The sequence below is a fragment of the Lactuca virosa genome, chromosome 2, assembly GCF_052849685.1.
Source record: "Lactuca virosa cultivar CGN04683 chromosome 2, Lactuca_virosa_CGN04683_v6, whole genome shotgun sequence".
Classification (NCBI taxonomy): domain Eukaryota; kingdom Viridiplantae; phylum Streptophyta; class Magnoliopsida; order Asterales; family Asteraceae; genus Lactuca; species Lactuca virosa.
Window position 1 is genome coordinate 18,417,217 of NC_136427.1, and position 21,629 is coordinate 18,438,845.

The 21,629-nt window shown below is 37.0% G+C and overlaps 1 protein-coding gene across 1 annotated transcript; it reads right to left on the bottom strand.

The window, feature by feature from the left end:
- Positions 1–426: 426 nt before the first annotated feature.
- Positions 427–1,923, bottom strand: LOC145157271 (syntaxin-61-like). Its single transcript, XM_079076333.1, has 5 exons — positions 1,702–1,923; positions 1,508–1,621; positions 1,224–1,417; positions 671–761; positions 427–534 (listed from the first exon to the last, which is right to left on the bottom strand). The coding sequence occupies exons 1-5, from the start codon at positions 1,852–1,854 to the stop codon at positions 427–429; spliced, it is 660 nt and encodes a 219-aa protein (XP_078932459.1). The 5' UTR covers positions 1,855–1,923.
- Between the last annotated feature and the right edge of the window lie 19,706 nt (positions 1,924–21,629).

Genomic DNA, 21,629 nt, shown 5'->3' on the forward strand with positions numbered 1-21,629 from the left:
GTATATGAATGATGAAATCCCTATTTCGTATCAATAATAAACTTCAGATTCAAACAGGACAACTCACTTGTTATATATAATGACAATCAAACTATATCAAACACAAACAAATTAACCACTGCACATGTTAAATGAAAAAAGTAAAGCATATGACAGTAAGCAATTAAAAAAATAGGAAAAACCTACCCGAGATTGAAAAAGAAAGGTTTGGTTCTGCTTCTTAGGTATTATTATAATGGATGAGCGGAGAGACATATATGATTCTGGTTATCCAAACATAATGGGCTCAATTTTTGGGTTGGACAAAAGAAAAGATTGCAAACTTTTTTGTCTGGTCTCAATGGACGTCAAAGTAGTACAAGTAAGCTATCTTCTGTTAATTATTATTTATTAGGTGAGGTCCAGTCTTGTCCCATCTATCACCTATTATGGAGTATCAAACACATCATGAAATGAGAGAAGAGTAACCTGAACAAAATCAAGACGATTAGATGTACTTTCCATTTCTGAACCCAAATCCTTTATAATTTTCTCCTGAAATGGGAAATAAACAACTAAGCTTATTTTTGGTGATCAAATAAAATATCTATCTATCTATCTATGTCAATTGTGAAGTGTGAAGAAGAAGAAGAAGAAGATGATGATGTCCATGCATAAAGCAGATGTGCACCTGTGAAAGGAGTTCGTCATGTATGGTGAGCCCAACAGATCCGATCCTTTCTACACTTGCACTTAGTTCATCTAACTCTTCATCTTGTTGTCTGTTGTACCATACGTACAACAATTACATATTATTCACAAATACAGATTTATATATTTCAATTTTTATTATCATTAACACAATCTACTTTGAGCTTTTTTTTTTCTTATTCATCTTTAGCATTGTACATTCAACTTCTTATTAGGACCTAAATGTTTTCCATTTGGATGACATTGTGGTATAATTTTTAAAATAAAAATTTATAACACAAAGGAATGAAAGTAGGATGCTATAATAAAAATACATCATCATCCCTGGTCGTTTTTTTTTTGGTTCAAAAAACAATTTAAGAGGTTATAATCAGCAGGTAAAGGTATGCTAGATCAACCCATTGGACCTGCTTTTTTAGGTATATCTATCAATAAAATATGAGTATAAAAAACAATTCATTTGGGGCTAGTAAACAAGACAAGACACTCTTTAAAATGATATATCTAAAGAAATTATAAAAGCAAAAGCTTACCTGATGAGAAGCATCTGTGTGTCTGATTCTGAAGAAATAAAATCATCATTATCTACAACAGCATATGATCCGGTTCTGGTCCTGTCCTTATCCTGCTGCTGATGAGACTTTGGCATCCGCATTAATTCTTGGCGCATCCCACCAAAGTTTGATCTGCTTCCGGTCACAGTCACTACTTTCTTAATATTTCCCACCTGATTGGTTAGTGGTTACATACCACACATAGAAAATAAGAGTCATATCCATATTTACCAAAGTAATAAATTAAAAGATTTGTATTGTACCTGAATCGGACCAGTAGTGGTCCACTTCCTTCGCTTTTCAAGCTCCACTTGGTTTATACCATACAAAGAAGGGTCTCTAGCAGCTACAAAAATAGTCTTTTCCAGCTCATCCACCTTCCCTATCACAAAAATTAATTTTCAGAACTCAAAACAAATTTGATCTGGCTTAACTTGTCTATATTTCAGATATATACCTGCCATTCAATGCTCTCGCAATTGGAAAGGAGTTCCTTTGTCAGCCGGGATTGTTCCCCGCTGCCAACAGGGACGCGTTCCCATTCATGAAAGCTGCCCTGGAGGCTATCAATCACAAAATAAATGATTATAAGATGATAAAACATTAACATACTTTCCCTGTACTAGGAGGACCGTAGAGAAGAACACCAGAGCGCTTACGTAGCCCAAATGAAAACAAATCTTTATGCAGAACGGGGAGCTGTAAATGCATTACCAATATGTCACAACTTATGCCAAAGCTTACAACAACCAACTGGAATTCAAGATTCCATTCCTATGTAGTATATACCTGAACTGTATCAAGAATAGATTTTTTCACATCTTCCAGCCCACCAACATCCTCCCACTTAACATTAGGGACCTACACACACACAAACAACTCAAACTTAGTACCCTGTAGAATAGATGTAATCCCACCAACCATTTTTTATTTTACACACCTTGGGAGTCCCCAAAGCCGATGCATTCCTTTTCTTTGACCGCTCCAAAGCTTTGACCATGAATTCTTTGCTGTCACCCAACTTCTCAAAGCTACTGCCATTAATAGGAATCAAACTGAACTAGCATCAGCAACTAAAGCCCTAATATCCCTTGGCATGAAACCAGATGTCTGTCCAACCATATCTTTTACAACATCCTCTATACAAATCTGCAAGGAGCATACATCATTCATTAGATTTTAAGATAAATATATGTATACAGTAAAATATTCTTATTCTTATTCTTACTTACATCTGGAACCAATTCAGGGATAAGGTGAAGTGACTGGGATAGCATTTCCACTCTCTGGTCTTCAGTCAAACCTCCCATTTTCATTTCATGGCTGAAACAACGCCTAATTGTAGGTGGCAACCCTTCAGAGTTATCAGCAGCTGCAACTACCAGCACAGGATGGGTATTAATCGTGTTCATATGCTGTATAATGAGAGTAAAACAGTGAGCAACCAATGGATAATTGACATATTTTTATGGCAGAAATCATCATCTCAAAACATCAACCTATGCTTCTTCTTCTTCATCTTCATAATCATCATCTTGTCTAAATGGCTCCGTGAATTCCCTAATGACAGATGCAACTTCAGAATTCATACCAACTTGATCATTTTGTGAACCATCATTCGAGCTCAAATTGCTGAAAGCATCAAAATGGCGCAGCAGAAGAGAATAGTTGGTGCATATCTGCAATAACACAAACACAGTCATACACATATTATCAGGAATTATGTATTACTATGAAACACATAAAAAGAAAGTAGATCATTTCACATCATAATGGTTGTAAATACCTACGAGCTGCACTGAAAGCTTGAGCCAACATGGAAGAAGCCTTCCTCTCTGAAGATGCAAGTAAATCATGACAACTATACTCAACCACATGCAGCCCAAGTTGAGAAGCAACATGCTTCACAACAGTCCTCTTCCCACACCCAGGTAAACCAAACAAAAGAACAACAACCCTGAATTTTGATGAAAGTGCTGATGGGCATAAAGTTGGTGTGATAATAGAGGCCAGGGTCTTCACTGTGTCTTGATGTAAAGGACAGTAATGTTTTCTCTACGCGTCCCCAAAAAACAAAGCCTATTTATTAAGAGCTCCAGGAGAAGCAACAATAAAACTTCACTTCAATGGAGAAGCCAACTTACAGAATCTTGAATCTCGTCTTTTACTGGATAGATAAACTTTCACAAATCTCTGTATACAGAATCTTGACTCCGACCTCATCTATTTCTTTTCTTTCCCATTACTGGATAGATAAACTTTCACAATTCTCTGTATACAAGATGTAAAAAAGTCAAATTAGACAAACATTGAGAGTACTTCAAAATTTCTAAAGCAAGAATCAGTTACAACTAACAAAAAAAACATGAAATTGAAGAGTAGAAGTGTAGAAATAGAATAGTAATTGATGATGAAATTGAAGGGTAGAAGTGTACACTTCTACTCTTCAAATAAGCATTAATACGCATCAACTGAAAGACGTCATCATTACTAGCAAAAGAGCCTCCTTGAAACGAGTCACAAAAAACAGAGAACTATAAGAGCGTGAGGTGAGATTTTGTGAACGAGAAACCCTAGTTCATCGATTCTCGCACATGAGAATTTTGGGATGTTGTGGCAAATCGATCTAGTTCACGGTAGTAATACCCCAATGTGACTACCTTCTCAATGTATCCCTGCATCTCATTAGAACCCAATGCGTTTCATTTTCCCTAGTTTATGCCTTTCTCAACTCACACCTAAATGGATAGAAGTTAGGAAATGCATTTCTTCATCTTCTTTGTCGGCTCTAGCAGTGAGGGTTGGAGGCGGTGGATGTGGATGAGGAACGCGGAGACAGAGACATGGATTGAAAGGAGATATAAGAGAATAAAACAGAGAGACAAGAGGGGCGAGAAGAGAGTGGATTTTGTACTTTTCTGTTCCCCTCCTTCTCCCTACATTCCTATTCTGATGATAAGCTCTGAAATGTTCTCTATTTACTTAAGATCGCTGGAGAAGGAGAAGAAGTGAGCCTGAGGTTGTCGGCGGCTAATCGATTATAGAGAGCACGTACCGTGTGAGTGAGTGTTCAGATGTTCTTCAAAAAAACCCTAGAAATTAATAGTGTAATAAGAAAAACGAGTTTGAGTAAAAATTATAAAGCGACATCTGCAGACGACACACACTTAAAATAAAAGCGCCTTCCGTGTTTGTAATTTTTTTTATTGGACACTAATTTTAGGGCACGCACAAATGCGCGTCCTCTATCCTTCAAATTTTGCGAAACTAACATTATTTTTTAGGGCACGTACAAATGCATGTCCTCTATCAGCGTGTGTCATTGTTTGCACGTCATTAAAGGGTTGTTTTCTAGTAGTGCTTAATGCATACATCAAAGGATATATATATCAATAGGATCCGACAGGTAATAGGATGTGTGCTCTCCGCTTCATTTCCTGTTCCTTGTTTGGTTGTGGGCTTGGAACGAATTCACCCAATCTATTTTCTATTCGATTCTAGATATATATATATATGCTTAGTATACATTAAGTCATCATAAGGGTACCAGGTATGGGTCAAGTCATAGGACACAGAGTCAATGCACAGTTTTCTAGTACAAAACATACTTTCCAAATCAGAACTTTTGGTATACAAAACTAGAAACTTACCAGTTAAAGGTTTAATCCATTTTATTAAATCAGTATAAACTTAAAGGACCTTAGGTGATTAACTCTATAATACTTTAGTTTATACATCATGGTTATACATAATTAATACCCAATAGGTAGTTGGATGTGTGCTTTCCGCCTTACTTCCTATTCCTTGTTTGGTTGTGGGCTTAGGGCAGATTCACCCAATTAACTTTCTATCCGATATTAGATCATATATATCTAGTATAAACTAAGTGATTATAGAAGTAATCACTGTGGTCACCATTTTATTATAAGAAATAAGGGTTTTCTTAAAGAATCTTTTCATTAAATATAAAGGAACCATTACAATTAACTCCATGAGTAACAAGTGAATACACCAGGGTTATATACCACAATGATCAAACAAACAATGGGATGTGTGCTTTCCGCCTTAGGGGAGATGCGCACAATCGATTGTTTGTTTACTCTGAGTCTTATATAACTTGTATCGATTTAGTACTCATAGAAGGGATTGTAGAGTCATTTTACTTATCTTTCATTAAAGTAGGAAATATAGGATTTTCTAGAGGAACATGCGAACTGTTCTAAACAGAACCTACAACTTACTACATCTTTCAACTACATTTTCAAATACATTTTCAACTACATTTTCAACAACACTTTACAACTTACTTACATCACTAAAATCTTATGAACTCACCAGCTTAATTGCTGATCAACTCTTTCAAATAACTTGTATTCTCAGGAGCCTAGTAAGACAGGTACTCGCGCTGGGATTCAGAAGATGGAGCATAATAGCTTCAAGTCTTGTTTTATTATTTGCTTATGTATTCTATGTTTTGTGAACACACACATTGTAAATACTTTCTTTCTAATGAAAAGGTTGTTCATTACTTGCTTACTATAATGCATATCTTGTGATACTAAACATGACGTCCTCCACCCCCGAACGTTTCCGCCGTTCCAGTTTTGGGGTGTGACAGATTGGTATCAGAGCATTGTTTATAGTGAACTAAGTATATCAACCGATAAAAGATATACAACTATAAATACAATGGGGCTTAAGTGCTCTGGATAATGATATATTTTAAGAGTATAACGATAAGTTATAAAAATATACCTACTTGCTTATACATGTACATACTAGACCAAGTATCATAAGAAGAACATAACTAAAGTAGTTAAAGGTTGAACACTGTCGTCAAACCTGAACAGTTATGTAATCATAGCTAGGATCAATATAGCCTGATCAACTATATTCATTCGAGATGTGACCGACATGTGTTTGGGAGCGATGTGGTGTTGCAACAGTCTTGAAACTTACCTAAACACCAGTCAAGAGAATACTAGATCAAAGTACATTATAGTTAGAATACTATAGGAGTATTCTATGATTCCATAACGCGATAACAAGTTTAAAACATACCAAGTACATTACATTAAAATACTATAGGAGTATTTTAGGCACCATACAAATAACTTATGTGATAACTTAAAAGACCCTTACGGATAGGTCTATAATCTTACAATGTATACTCCCAAGGTTTTATATAATTGAGATCTTATAGACTTAGAATTCACTACCCATTCCTTAATTGGTTGTGGTTTTAGAGTAGGATCACTTATTCGAAGGTCTATTTAATCTTGAATTATATACAACTTGTATACATTGTATAATTATAGCAGGACTCTGTAAGGATCACCCCATAAAGTTACCTTAAATCTCATAGATTCTTTAGTCACTTCCATTCTCGCACGACAAGCCCAGATAGATGTAACCACTTCCTCATAGTAGACAGCAGAAGAGTCCAGGAGGAACAAGAACAAGTTCATGAGAAGTTTTCAAAGAAGGATAAGCCGAAGTAACCAAAACGTCTTACACGTCACACTAATAAATGAAAATCTTGTTAACTTAATGAGCGAGTGGAGACACTGCCACATTATGTGTTAGGATTATTTTCTTACATGCAGCTGGTAACAATTATTCAGGCAACAAATATTCATTCGAGGATAGCCATTTTCAAATTCATAGAGTTCATTAGGTATAGACTCTTTTATGAATTGTTTCTAGAACCCTGTGGAAGTCAGGACCCGATACACCCAAAACTAGGATAACCCTGTCTTTTTAGCTTTCGACTTGTGTCCATTGCTTTAGACTTATTCCGTCTCATCTTTGTATTCTTTTAGCAAAGATGCCTCCTCGCAGATCAAACAGACGCACTACTCCAATAACTCCAACTCCACCGTCGCAATTCGATACTGCTACTCTCCACGCAGTGATAACCTCCGCAGTGGCAACTGCTATAGCTCACCTCGGTGAAAGTGGTACCTTCGGATCTAGTAGCGGTACCCACTTAGGCAACCCCGGAGCTACTCACGGACACCCAAGGGAGTGTTCGTATAAAGACTTCATGAACTGCAAACCAAATTCCTCTAATGGAAATGGTGGAGTCATCGCTCTGATGCGATGGTTCGAGAAAACAGATTCGGTCTTCGAAATCTGTTCATGCCCAGAAGGAAGCAAAGTGAAGTTTGATGCCTGCACCTTCTCTGACAAAACCCTAACTTGGTGGAACAGCCATGTTAACTCACTGACCCTATCAGTGGCTAACTTAATAGGTTGGGAGAACCTAAAAGAGTTAATGCTGGAAGAATACTGCCCGAGGGGCGAAGTTCAAAAGCTGGAACAAGAACTATGGGAGCTCACTATGGTCGGCTCAGACATAGTGACCTACACTGACCGGTTCAGCGACCTAGCAGCTCAATGCCCCGGGATGGTTACCCCGGAGAGCAAGAAGATAGAAAGATACATCTGGGGTCTGACTCCTCCGACCTAAGGAGATGTGTTGTCTTCTAACCCAGCCACATTCGATAGCGCCAAACGCCTGGCCCAGCGACTCATCGACCACGGAGTCCGCCATGGCGTAGAAGTCCTCGTTCCCGAGCCATTAAAGGGAAAGGAATATAATCAGAAGTCGGGGAACCAGAGGAAGAAGAAGCGAACAACACAGGACGCCCCACAAGAGCAACAAGCGAGTACTATGTACGCCGCTACAACACCTGCTGCTCCAGCACCTACCGGTCGATATGCTGGAACCCTCCCGAAGTGTGGAAAGTGCAACTATCACCACAACGGAATATGCCGGGAAATGCAGTGTCTGAACTGCCACGGAAAGGGACACACAGTCCGTTTCTGCAGGGCACTGGCTCAACCGATCTCCCAAGTCCCCAGAGCTGAAGAAAACCAAGGTTGTTATGGTTGTGGTGAGACTGGACACTATCAGAGGGACTACCCGATAACAAAGAACTCAGGAGCGGATGGACGAATTCTGATGATCACCGCAGGGGAATCTACACCGGAGTCGTCGACGAGCAGCAGTACGTTTTTCGAAATAGTAATTACTTTGAAAATTAATTTATATTCATATAAGATTAAAACTTGGGGAAAACATTTAAAAAGTAATTATAATAACTCACATATTGAAATAGATCACAGTATTCAAGAGAACTAAAATATATGTTTAGAGAAGCTAAGATGGCGTAGCATATACATCATGGTTGTGAATAACTAAGAGGTTGCAGGCTTAGAGTGAGTGATTCCGCCTTAATCCATGTTCCTTATTTGGTGGAGGATTTGAGGCAGAGTTACTCAGTCGACTGTCTTATTCATCTTAAATATTCATAACTTGTATATGACAGGCGATCGTAGTGGTACCAAGGAGGATCATGATATAAAGTATCATCACCAGTTATCAAAGCACTTTCATTTGTATGTATGCGCACATAGCGTTACGGTACGTAGGAGTGTTAACATCAAAGGGAGAACAGAAAGCCCTGGATCATTTACAAAGAGTACATTGTCGAACACACTAGGAGTACATTATCGAACACACTAGGGATACATCATTGTATAACAGACGTTTCTTTCAATTGGCCAAAACTTTGTTCAGTAAAGAGGCCGTTACTATCATTCGTCATGAATTGGCGTGGTCCTCACCATACTAAGTTCGTATGTATCTATCGCCTCGATCGGCAAGTTCTTGAAACTTTCGTCATTCGTATCGACGGTCTGACCTAAACCTCTGTTTTATCTTTTGTATTCTAAACCCCGAAGTACTCGTGCGAAGAGTACTTTGTCCTCCGAAGCCTTATCGTCGAATGTCTGCAGACCGTCACGAAATACCACTCGTCCAACAGGCCAAGTTCGAGCACAGAGGCTATGGACGAATACAGCCCACCTATTACTATTCAGTGGATACGCAAGGGTGGTATATGATTATGATTACGCAGATTTAGTGTGTGTGTTTCCACCCTATCTCCTGTTCCTTGTTTGGTTGTGGACATAGGGCAGAGTCGCACATCCGACCGTCTTACTAATCCTAATTATATACGACTTGTATACACGAGGTAATGATAGATAGACAGAGTACGAATCCTATCATGAACACCAGGGCAAAGTTGCCAGGTCTACGAGTAGGTATTCTGCCAATCAGAGGAGCGCAACCCCAGTAGTACTGCTAAGAAAGCTAATTTCGGGTGGAAATTCCATCTAACGGGGGGATGATGTGACAACCCGAAAAAATTTTGTTTTGAAAGCCCAGTCAGTCAACTCAACTGAGTGTCAAACTCACTGGTAATGAGTTCTAGCCTGGTTAAAGGTCATTCTAAGGAGTTTTAAGCCTGATACACTCAAGGAATGAGTGTTAGAATGTACCTGCTAGAGACACTGTTCGACGAATCAAGCCTTAACCTTTTCATTTAGAGTTCACGGCTACAACACTTGAGTTTACGGCCGTAAACTCAAGGTGGGCCGTAAACTCCCCCCATATAGGCTCATATCCTTCAACTTTCTTCATTCTTTCATTTCCCACTCAAGAACACTCCATTTCTCTCTCAACTATCATCCCGATTTTCATCCTAGATGTTCAAAAGTTGTAAGTGTTCTTCCTTGATTAGTTGATCCATCTCTTAATCTAGTTACACTCTTCGATTTCATCCATGGAACTCAACTTTTCTTAGATCTTCAAGTTTCACCAAGAACACCAAGAACACACACTAGTGTTCTTGGCCAAAATCAACCATTTCAAGCCTCTATATCGTGAGTACTCTTCCCTACACTTGATATCTAGTTAGGACTCATGCTTAGAGCCTTGAAAACATCAAAAACACAAGAACAAAAGGATTTTACGGCCAAGCCATCTCCCATGGCCGTAAACCCCTTTAAGGGTGCCATTTTGGCCATAAACCCTCCTAGATGCAAAGCTTGTGACCTAGAACCCTTCCTTGATGGAAATAGGACCTTAAACTACTCTTAAATGAATAATGACCATGAGTTCACGGCTGCAAACTCCTTTGGGCCGTAAACTCATCAAAAGCCTCCATTAAGTTGGTCTTTCTCATCCTTGTGTAGAGCAAAAGTCCCTAAAACTTCCCTAGCCTTCAAACACACACTTATGCATGTTTGACCATGAGTTTACGGCCGTAAACTGCCTTTGGCCGTAAACCCATGGTAGTAAACTCATGGTAGTACCATTCCACTCTCCTTTGATGAATCACATGTGATTCCAACACTTGGTCAAAGTGTTTCCTAGTCCTGTGAGGTGTTTCCTTGCATTGGTTTGCTTCCAAACACTATATTGATGTCAGTATATGCCAATATATGTCATTTACGACTTGTTGTGTCTTGGGACTTCATTCGTGGAACTTCTCATCCTTACGCGTGTATTCGTTGAATCACCCACATCAGGTGAGTTCATACCCCGTAATGAATCTTTTAACTGTTTTAAATGCTTTTAAGGGGGGGGGGGGAATACAAGTTGAACACAATGATAATTGTGTAATTGTTTGTTATAAACATCTTTCAAAATGTTGCTTATGTCTTTTATAAGTGATCAAAACATTTCAAAAACTCTTTTAAAGTTATGTTACTTTATAGTTAATCAAACTCCGTTTTTAAAGTACAAGCATAACTTAGTAGTAAAATGAGTCTTTTCAATAACAGTTCAAGTAAAACATTAGTAAACTATAATAGGTATAGTTTAGGAAGATACTATTCATTACTTCTAGTACAATGAAGCATACAAAGAGTCAGTTCATACATGAGTCAAACATACTATGATGAGAAACAAACAGAACATACATACATACTAGACAAAGAGAACATACAATACAGCTACTACATTCTATACATTATAGAAGAGAACATACTATTATGAGAAACTAAGAGAACATACATACATACTAGACAGGGAGAACATACAATACAGCTAGTACATACATTACATATACAAGTATACTATAACATAAATGTGAACCATCGTTCGGGGCATGGCATCACCTGTCATGGCTCGATTTGTAGCCAGAATCTCCTAGAGGGAGAGCGTCAATTTGTGTATAGATCTATACTGGATTGACTATCCTACACCTTGCTGTTAGCTACAGTGGGACTTGCAAGTCTACAGGTGCCAAATGTCATTTCTTCCGACGTCTTTCATCGTCGTGTTATTAGTCGATAGTATGGTGCAACCATTTCACATTTAACCTTAATTAACGGTCGGATTAAGGTAGAAAGTACAGCAGTAGTTACTATAATACAACACTACAGTACTTTATTAATTCCCCATTTCATTCATTGTGATCTTCTCACAATAAACAGTAATGTAAAAACTATATTTTTGGTTAATGATAGTCTCACTTGGGAAAATACACAACTCATGCAAAGAACAAACGCACATAACATTAGATGCCTTGGTAGAAGGCTACGTTTAGTAGAGAGGACCATAATGCTAACCTTATGATTCCTTAATGCATACATCAAAGGATATATATATATCAATAGGATCCGACAGGTAATAGGATGTGTGCTCTCCGCTTCATTTCCTATTCCTTGTTTGGTTGTGGGCTTGGAACGAATTCACCCAATCTATTTTCTATTCGATTCTAGATATTTATATGCTTAGTATACATTAAGTCATCATAAGGGTACCACGTATGGGTCAAGTCATAGGACACAGAGTCAATGCACAGTTTTCTAGTACAAAACATACTTTCCAAATCAGAACTTTTGGTATACAAAACTAGAAACTTACCAGTTAAAGGTTTAATCCATTTTATTAAACCAGTATAAACTTAAAGGACCTTAGGTGATTAACTCTATAATACTTTAGTTTATACATCATGGTTATACATAATTAATACCCAATAGGTAGTTGGATGTGTGCTTTCCGCCTTACTTCCTGTTCCTTGTTTGGTTGTGGGCTTAGGGCAGATTCACCCAATTAACTTTCTATCCGATATTAGATCATATATATCCAGTATAAACTAAGTGATTATAGAAGTAATCACTGTGGTCACCATTTTATTATAAGAAATAAGGGTTTTCTTAAAGAATATTTTCATTAAATATAAAGGAACCATTACAATTAACTTCATGAGTAACAAGTGAATACACCAGGGTTATATACCACAATAATCAAACAAACAATGGGATGTGTGCTTTCCGCCTTAGGGCAGATGCGCACAATCGATTGTTTGTTTACTCTGAGTCTTATATAACTTGTATCCATTTAGTACTCATAGAAGGGATTGTAGAGTCATTTTACTTATCTTTCATTAAAGTAGGAAATATAGGATTTTCTAGAGGAACAGGCAAACTTTTCTAAACAGAACCTACAACTTACTACATCTTTCAACTACCTTTTCAAATACATTTTCAACTACATTTTCAACAACACTTTACAACTTACTTACATCACTAAAATCTTATGAACTCACCAGCTTAATTGCTGATCAACTCTTTCAAATAACTTGTATTCTCAGGAGCCTAGTAAGACAGGTACTCGCGCTGGGATTCAGAAGATGGAGCATAATAGCTTCAAGTCTTGTTTTGTTATTTGCTTATGTATTCTATGTTTTGTGAACACACACATTGTAAACACTTTCTTTCTAATGAAAAGGTTGTTCATTACTTGCTTACTATAATGCATATCTTGTGATACTAAACATGACGTCCTCCACCGCCAAACGTTTCCGCCGTTCCAGTTTTGGGGTGTGACATTAATCTTATCTCAAACATGCCATTAGATTTATAAACTTCTTAAGTGCAATTTTATACATAACAAGCTTATATGGTACAACCATAAATAATCTCCCCCGACCAAAACATGAGTCCACGAATACACGATACCTACTATTTAATGCATTATTTTTTTATGTATATAAGTGTGTCTCCTCTAGTCAATTCAATTGTTATTCGATTGCATGGGGTTTTGATATTGCTTTCATGCATAAAGGTATCGATCAACAAAATGTTTGTACTTGGGTGCTTTTTTTTTATTAATCTTTGCTTTCTTTTTTTAAGTTAAAGCATATCGGGATGGAAGGAAAAACAAGTCTCTTTGAAAATTTTAGGTCTTAGAGTATGTATGTGATGTGTCTGAGTCTGATTACGAAAGCTTTCATAGTTGAATGTAAGTGTTCATTGTTTAATTCTGATTGTATGTTTGGTTTTAGAGTTTTTTACGCCTTAGGTTTCATAATGAATATTCCGTAATTGTTTTACACTCTGTCACTACCTAGGTGTCATAACCTTATTGATTATTCTCTAACAGACTTCTTTTTTGTCAACCTATAAATATGGATGTTAGTTTGAAGGTAGAGTAACCTTTTCGTGCGTTCTTACATCCAATGTTGTAACTGAACCTTCTTACTATAAATCAAATAAAAAAGTTATTTACTTTTTCATGTTATCATTTCTTTCATTCAAATATGATTTTAATGATTGCGAGCTAGTCTATCGATCCTACAAGTGGTATCGGAGCAGGAAATCTTTGAGTTGAATTGAAATTGTTGAGTTTTTTGTTCTTCGTCGAGTTTCTCATTCGTCATTTTGATTTTCCTAGATCTCTTCCACAATTGCAATTTGTTTGTAATTTGATCTGGAAATTCTTGTTCCAAAACTTGTTTTGATTTTAGTTTTATATTTCACTCATTGATTTGATTCAGTGTTTAGATTTCATTGCAATCATGACAAAAGAAAAATCTCACATTGTTGGGTTGAATCTGCCAAGAAGAATTGGTTTGAATACTTGGGTTCCAACACTCTTTCTTGATGATTATGAAGTGTGGGTACTTCATTTTGAAGATTACATCACTGGTATTGAGAAGCATGGTTCTTATATATGGAAAAGCTTGAAAATGACTTGAAAACGAAGAGAGGGATTCTCTTTGCTCTTGCTCCGAATACTTTCAATCTTATGAGTTCATGTAAAACTGCAAATGATATTTGGAAACATTTAAAAGAGTTATATTCAAGTGACGATGATCAACTTCACTTTGTTCAAACTTTGTTGCTTTCGGAGTTTGGTTCATTTAAACAGAAGAATGGAGAAAGCATTGATCAAGTTTCAAAAAGGTACAATCATTTGTTATGCAAACTGATGAAGTATGATTTGGAACCTTAACATGATTGAGAAGAAGGTGACATTTCTGCAACGACCCCGTCTTGAATGAAAATCAATAGTGTCAATAGTGAAGGCACACAATCAATTCAAATGTTACAAGTTATCATGAAGATGAGGTGACTAAGGGTTCGAAGTCAATTGCTTATGCTTTTCCATTAGCTTCGTAACACCCGCAAATTTGGCCTACACATAATAATTAATAATTATTAAAATTAAAATCCGTGAATAGAATAATCTATAGTCATGCGTGCTGCAGAATATAAAATATAAAAGTCAGTCGCACACAAGTAGTCTGTGACGTGAGCAGCTACAGAAAATGGTTGACTTTTAGCAAAAGTCACCAAAAGGAAAATCATAATGCTCTTTAAGATAAGATTTTTGAGAAAAAGAATGCCAAGAACGAAGTCCGTAAGAGAGAGTTATGATTTTAGCAAAATCATTTAGTTATTTAAAAATAGAGTAAGAATTACCTATTGGTGTCTAAAGGAATGGTGTAGATCTCGTCGAGAGATTTCCGGGGATAAGAACGTCAAAAACGGAGTTCGTATGAAGAAGATACAAATTTTTGAAGTTTTTCCGAGTGTACCTCGCATAGAGTTTGTATGCACGAAGCGCGCTTCTAGAAGCTTCTACGATGCTCCAGCCAATGAATGCCATGTGTCACGACGTGACACACCCTGTGTCACGACATGAAGAGCCCCTGGACAGCCTATAAATAGCGTTCAAGGCGCATTTGATTTCCACACCAACCAAAACTTCTCTCTCGAGTTCCTTTCAACCTTAGTGTCATTTTCCTTAGTTTTAAGCATCTGGCTATGTGGAATTAATATATATATATATATATATATATATATATATATATATATATATATATATATATATATATATATATATATATATATATATATATATATATATATATTATACCATCGTGGGATTGAAATCCCTATATATACTCACTAGGTTTCCCAACCCGACCCACTCAGCTTCTTTGTATCACAGGTAGCGGTACAAATGTACATGCACAATGAGAGATTCAAGGAGATGTAGATTGTTAGTCTAAGACATCGTAAGGCCTGTTTATTCTTATTTTTGTATCAGTTATGACATCACAAGATTTTATAAATTAATAAAAAAAACATTTCTTCGGAAATAGTTTTACTGGACCAAATTTCGCATTTATAAATAAAATCTATTTTAAATAAAGCATAAACAAAAAGGTTTAAAATGTCCGTAAGAATTGGAGATGTCATAGTTGGTATTAGAACATTAGTTTAAGCGAACTATAAATTTAGAGGATTTCTAGACTTAAACTTAGAATTCTAAGTGATGATCGTAAGATGAGTGTGTATTATATTTTAGGTAATACACCTGAATTGACACAAGCTCTAGTTTACTTTAGGTTAAGATGCCTAATTTGCTTTTATGTGCTAAATGGTTTGAATTATAGCATGCCTTAGGTTGCCTATTTAAATGCTATTATCTTATTAGATCTAAGGTCTGTTGTTGACCTAGAATTAAGAAATTTTATGTGTTCAGGTTTCTAAATGTTTAATTAAGGGACTAGAACTGGCATATAACTTTTTAGGAATGATAAGGAGGATGTGTACGACTAAGAACAAAACTAATATCTTCTCTATCTTAATACTCTCGTCTCGGTACACTGAACGGCTGCTTCTGTGTACAAAACGTCACGGTGAAGAATCATAGCGGACTAGGAAATATCAACGAAAGATGACAACCTGAGCCTAAGAATGTGATGGGTCGTGCACCGGTCATTGCACCTGCACCCGATCCTATCACAATGACAGAAGTTCATGCAATGATGTGAACCATGCTAGACTAAGCAAATGGAGGAAATAAGGAGGCTTACGATAGTGAATGATACCTATCAAAAATATCGTAAGTGGTACTTGCCTTTAGAATACGACTGATAAATAACAAGTACGTTTAGAGGAGTATGGAACATCTGAAGTATACCTTTGATTGTCGAGATGATAGAACTTTTGGTATAGTTCATGAAGTCGTCCCATCGTTTGGCATTTCCACCACCAACCAAGTTGAAGCAGAATTGATGTTGAAGATATTCATGGAAGATGTCCTAGTAGAGTGTAGGGAAATTTTTATGATTGATTGGACACATTCGTATGTGTTAAAAATGTTTTTGTGATTTTAGGAATAGTAACTTAGTGGATTGCGAGACAATTTTTAGGACGAGTATGAGTAGGTGGGAAAGGTAATAGAGACATATACAACCAGAAGCACAAGACTCGCACTTGGATCAGGGAGTGTCACAAGGTTACTAAGACTCCAATAGTTGAGCTATTTTATTCATTTCCATCATTACCTTTTCTTTTAGTAATGACTACCTTAGTGGTCATATTGAATTTAGTCCGACTAATCTAAAAAATAAGTTCGACATAGCATTCGACTTTAGTTAATAGATCAAAGGAAAGGATAATTGAAGCAATCAATAGAAGTATCTCAACCGTCATTGAGACTAGGCAGCTTGTAGCTAGAAGTGCTACATGCTAAAATGTGATTATATCACATTAGAACATGAATGAAGGTATCTTTCATGCTAGAGACTAACTCAAAGAAACCCGAGTCTAACCGTTGCATCATACAATGAGAGGGCATTAGAACATGACCCATCCGTATGTTACGATAGTCGAAGTAAAGAGGTTATCATAGGTTAAGTCTATTCTAGAAGGAGTAGGAGTCTCCGATGAAGATCATATTTAGAATGAAGAGCATGTGCAAAATTAAGCACCACCACTAGTCAAGAAGTCTAAGCGTTAGAAACTCAATAGAAAAGAAATAAGAGTTACGATTATTAGCTAAGATGGAAATGTAACATGCGGAGTCGTTATACAAGCCTTGTTTTGTTGATGATTATGGGACGTAATCATCGTAAGGGGAGATAATTATATCGCCCAAAAATTTGGGCTACACATAATAATTATTAATTATTAAAATTAAAATCCTTGAATAGGATAATCTATAGTTATGGGCGTTGTAGACTATATAATATAAGTTTCGTATTAAGAAAAACCTACCGAATTGTCCGTAAATCGTAAAAATAACTGCGCCAAAACATATAGATATTATTATATATTTAGAAATTACACGTCGTCCTGATCCCGAAAATATAAATTTCGTAAAAATCTGAATCCGTATGAAGTAGATATGATTTTTTATAAGATATAAAGTCAATCGCGCACAAGGAATGTGTGACGTAAAAATCTATGAAGAAAATGCTTGAATTTTAGCTAAATTCACCAAAAGGAAAATCATAGTACTCTTTAAGCATGGATTTTGAGAAAAAGAACGCAAAAACGGAGTCCGTAAGAGAGAGTTATGATTTTAGCAACATCATTTAATTATATAAAAATAGGGAAGAAAAATAGAATAAGAATTACCTATTGAGGTCTAAAAGAAAGTTGTAGCTCTCGCCGAGAGCTTTCCGAGGATATAAAGAACGTCCAAAACGGAGTTTGTATGAAGAATTTACGAATTTTGGAAGTTTTCCCGAGTGCACCTCGCGCATAGTAGGTATGCACCTTGCTTGTTTCTAGAAGCCTCCACGACGCTCTAGCAAATGAATTTGATGTGTCACGACATGAAACACCATGTGTCATGACGTGGAGAGCCCCTGGATAGCCTATAAATAACGTTCAAGGCTCATTTGATTTCCACCCCAACCCAAACATCTCTCTCGAGTTCCTTTCGACCTGAGCCGCATTTTCCGTTAGTTTTAAGCATCTGGAAAAGCCCTGAGGTCCCTAAGATCCCTATATCTAGTATATATCAGGACGGAGTCCTGATCGCGTAATTTTCTGATTTTCGCTAAAACTATTGTTATGTCAAATGATAAACTAAGAGCTAAGGTAAGGTTCTGCCCAAATTCTTAGGCATCCACTTTAATCAAGTGAGTGCACAGTCCCTTTCATGAACATGTTTTAATACAAGTATTAATTCAATTATTAAATAACAATAAGAAAGTATATGTGAGCTGTATGCTTATTGCCTGGTTTTTTTTGAAGATATACTATATACGAACCATATATGGTTCTATATATGTTAAAAGATATATATATATATATATATATATATATATATATATATATATATATATATATATAAATATATAATCACATGATAATAATAATAGAAATATTATTAGAGAGAAGAGTAAAGAATATTAATAACTAAATACTCAATGCTAAATATATACACCTAGATAGGATAGTGTTGTCTAGACGTAGTCGGTCTTGGGAGTTTAGTAGTTATGCCCGTTAATAAGATAAGATGTATTATAGATACCTAGTTCAATTAAGTTTGATATCGCCTAGTCTCATTCGAGATATGTGTGTGTAGGTTAGGAACAAAGAGTAGAATTCTGTTCCTTGACACTTTCAGGTGTTGATGCTACGAAATACATGCCAGAGTACAAATCGTATTCTTTATTCGGTGACCAGAAATGGTGGGCCCAGATCAGACAACTGTAATGGTATATCTGCTTATTCTCTTAGGTAAACAGAAATGGTGGGACCATATGAAACAAGTGCAATGGTATGTCTGCTTATTTTCTTGGGGGACCATAAATGGTGGGCTCGGATTAGACAACTAATATGGTATGTCAGCTTATTCTCATGGGTGACCAGAGTTAATCCTTCCTTATAATCGTAGACTAGGATTCGTGAGGATTGAATAGGGTAAGTATGTCTAGGTATGAGGGTTTATAGATATCCAAGTCGAAGACACATCTATATATTTTTTGGTAACAGTTGGCTTTGTGGAATATATATATATATATATATATATATATATATATATATATATATATATATATATATATATATATATATAGCATCCGGGATTTTCCAGGTATTATTATTGATCATCTTAATTGAAGTATGGAATGGTTTGGTTTGGGCTATGACCTTTGGGCTTTATTAGTGGGCTGAGGAAGCTTCGTACACGGGGCGTACATTGCCATGTACGCCCAACGTACTCGTGAGAGTGAAACGCGGAGGCCAAGCACGTACGTCCAACGTACGTGTGCAACTCTTTAAACCCGAAAATTTAGGGTTTACTCCCTATATAAAGAACATTACCCCTGTTTGTTCAGCCTCCCTTCACCCTTATACAGCCTCCACGAAAACCCTAGCCTACTTTTGTGTATCCTTGTGATTTGGAAGCCATTTGAGAGTATTTTGGTGTAGTTTTGGTGCTTTGGAAGAGAATGGAACTTGAAGAAGGAGCAAGGATCCACCAAGAGCTTGTAGATCTAGAAGATTAGCACCATTTCTAACTTATTTGAGGTATCAAGTTCCAAACTTGGCCATTATATTCTTAGATTTGTATATGAGGTGTGTAAGGTTACTTTTGGACTCCATTGCTGAGGCTTCTTGCATCTTAATGATTTCAGACCATAATAGTTGTCCTTTTGGGCTCTTAGAGGCACTAAGGGTCATAAAAATCGAACCTTGGTGGTTAAGCCACAACCATGCAAGTGTTAGTGGGTCTTAAAGTTTGTTAAAAGGACCAAAATCATGTTTTGACCCCAACCATGCATGCAAGCACATAAAGTTCGTGACTTTATGGTTTAAGAGCTCTTAAAGGACCTGGATCTACACTTTGGACGTAAAGACTTAATGGAATAAGTCATGAATGAAGACCCAAAGAAGTTGGCCAGTATGCTGGGCGTACTCCCTGGTACGCCATGCGTACTGGGTCAACTCCCCGTTTTGGTCAAGGCCAGCGCATGCTGGGCGTACGTGCCAAGTATGTCGCGCGTACGCATGCAAAATGGATGTTTTGGGCTTTTGGGCCTTAAGAGAATGGGCTTGGACTTTTGGGCCCCGTGGCCCACTGTGAAGTATAATTTTGGACTTGGGAATCTGGGACTTGAGTATTGGGCCTATTGGGCCATGATTGGACCGTTTGGAATTATTATATTAGGACTTGGAACTTTTTGGGCCCACTTGGGGGTTAAGGCCCAATTCAGAAATTGGGCTAGTAGTGGGCTCTTAGGGAGTCCTTGATGGGCCTTAGGAAGGCTGGGATTAATAGGTTAGAATTAGGACTTATGAATGTTCCAATTGGACCTAGGGGTAAAATGGTCATTTTACCCTAAGTAGCGTTATAGATTCTGATTGAGTATTATTATGATTATGATAGCCGGGAGTCATCGGAGCAGCTGTTAGAGGTTACTTCCCGTGAGATTCGACACTCAGCTTTATGAGGTGAGTTACCTTCCAGTAGAAGTGGGTTTATGGCCACAATGTCGGCCCACTAGTAGGAGTTGTTGCTGGATGATTGTCTTTGTGATAATTATCTAGGTTTGCTACTATCTGATATGCTTTATGTGTCATGATGATCTGTTATATGTGCTAGTAGTAGTAGGGGGTGAAATACTCCCCAGTAGTCGGTTGTGATAAAACCGACGGGTAAGTCAAGCACCCCAGAATGGCTTGACCAGGGTAAGTCAAGCACCCCAGAAGGGCTTGACCAGGGTAAGTCAAGCACCCCAGGACAGCTTGATATGGGTAGGTCGGGCACCCCAGAATTGCCAGGCAGTATGTATGTTGTACGGTATGTGGTATGATGGGGGAACTCACTAAGCTTTGTGCTTACGGTTTTCAGTTTTGGTTTCAGGTACCTCTTCGTCGAAGGGGAAGGAGCCGGCACAGTAGCAGCGCATCGCACATACATGATTTTTGCATTTTGAGATCCATGGGATTTGTACTCTGACATTATTACTACTTTTTGATATGATTTTAGGAACATGTGATGACTTGAAATGATGATGATGTTGTTTTTCAGTAAATGGTTTTATAAGTAATATAATTAAAAACGAATTTTTTTTTGTCTTGAAAAGTGGGATTGAAATCCCTCACTCAGCTTCTCTGTATCACAAGTAGCGGTAAAAAGGTACATTCATAATGAGAGATTTAAGGAGATATAGATTGTTAGTCTAAGACACTATAATGCCTATTTATGTTTATGTTTTGTATCAATTATGAAATCCCAAGGTTTATAAATTAAAAAAACATTTCTTCGGAAATACTTTTAGGGGACCAAATTCCGCATTTATAAATAAACTCTGTTTTAAATAAACATAAATAAAAAGTTTTAAAATAGCCGTAAACATTGGGGTTATCATAGCTTTGATTGTGAAAGAAGAGATTACCAAAGTGAAGAAAACGAAGGAAAAGGTTGTAGCGGATTCTGACTCCGATACTACAATGGATGAGGGAAGAGAAGGCGTTAATTGTGATAAT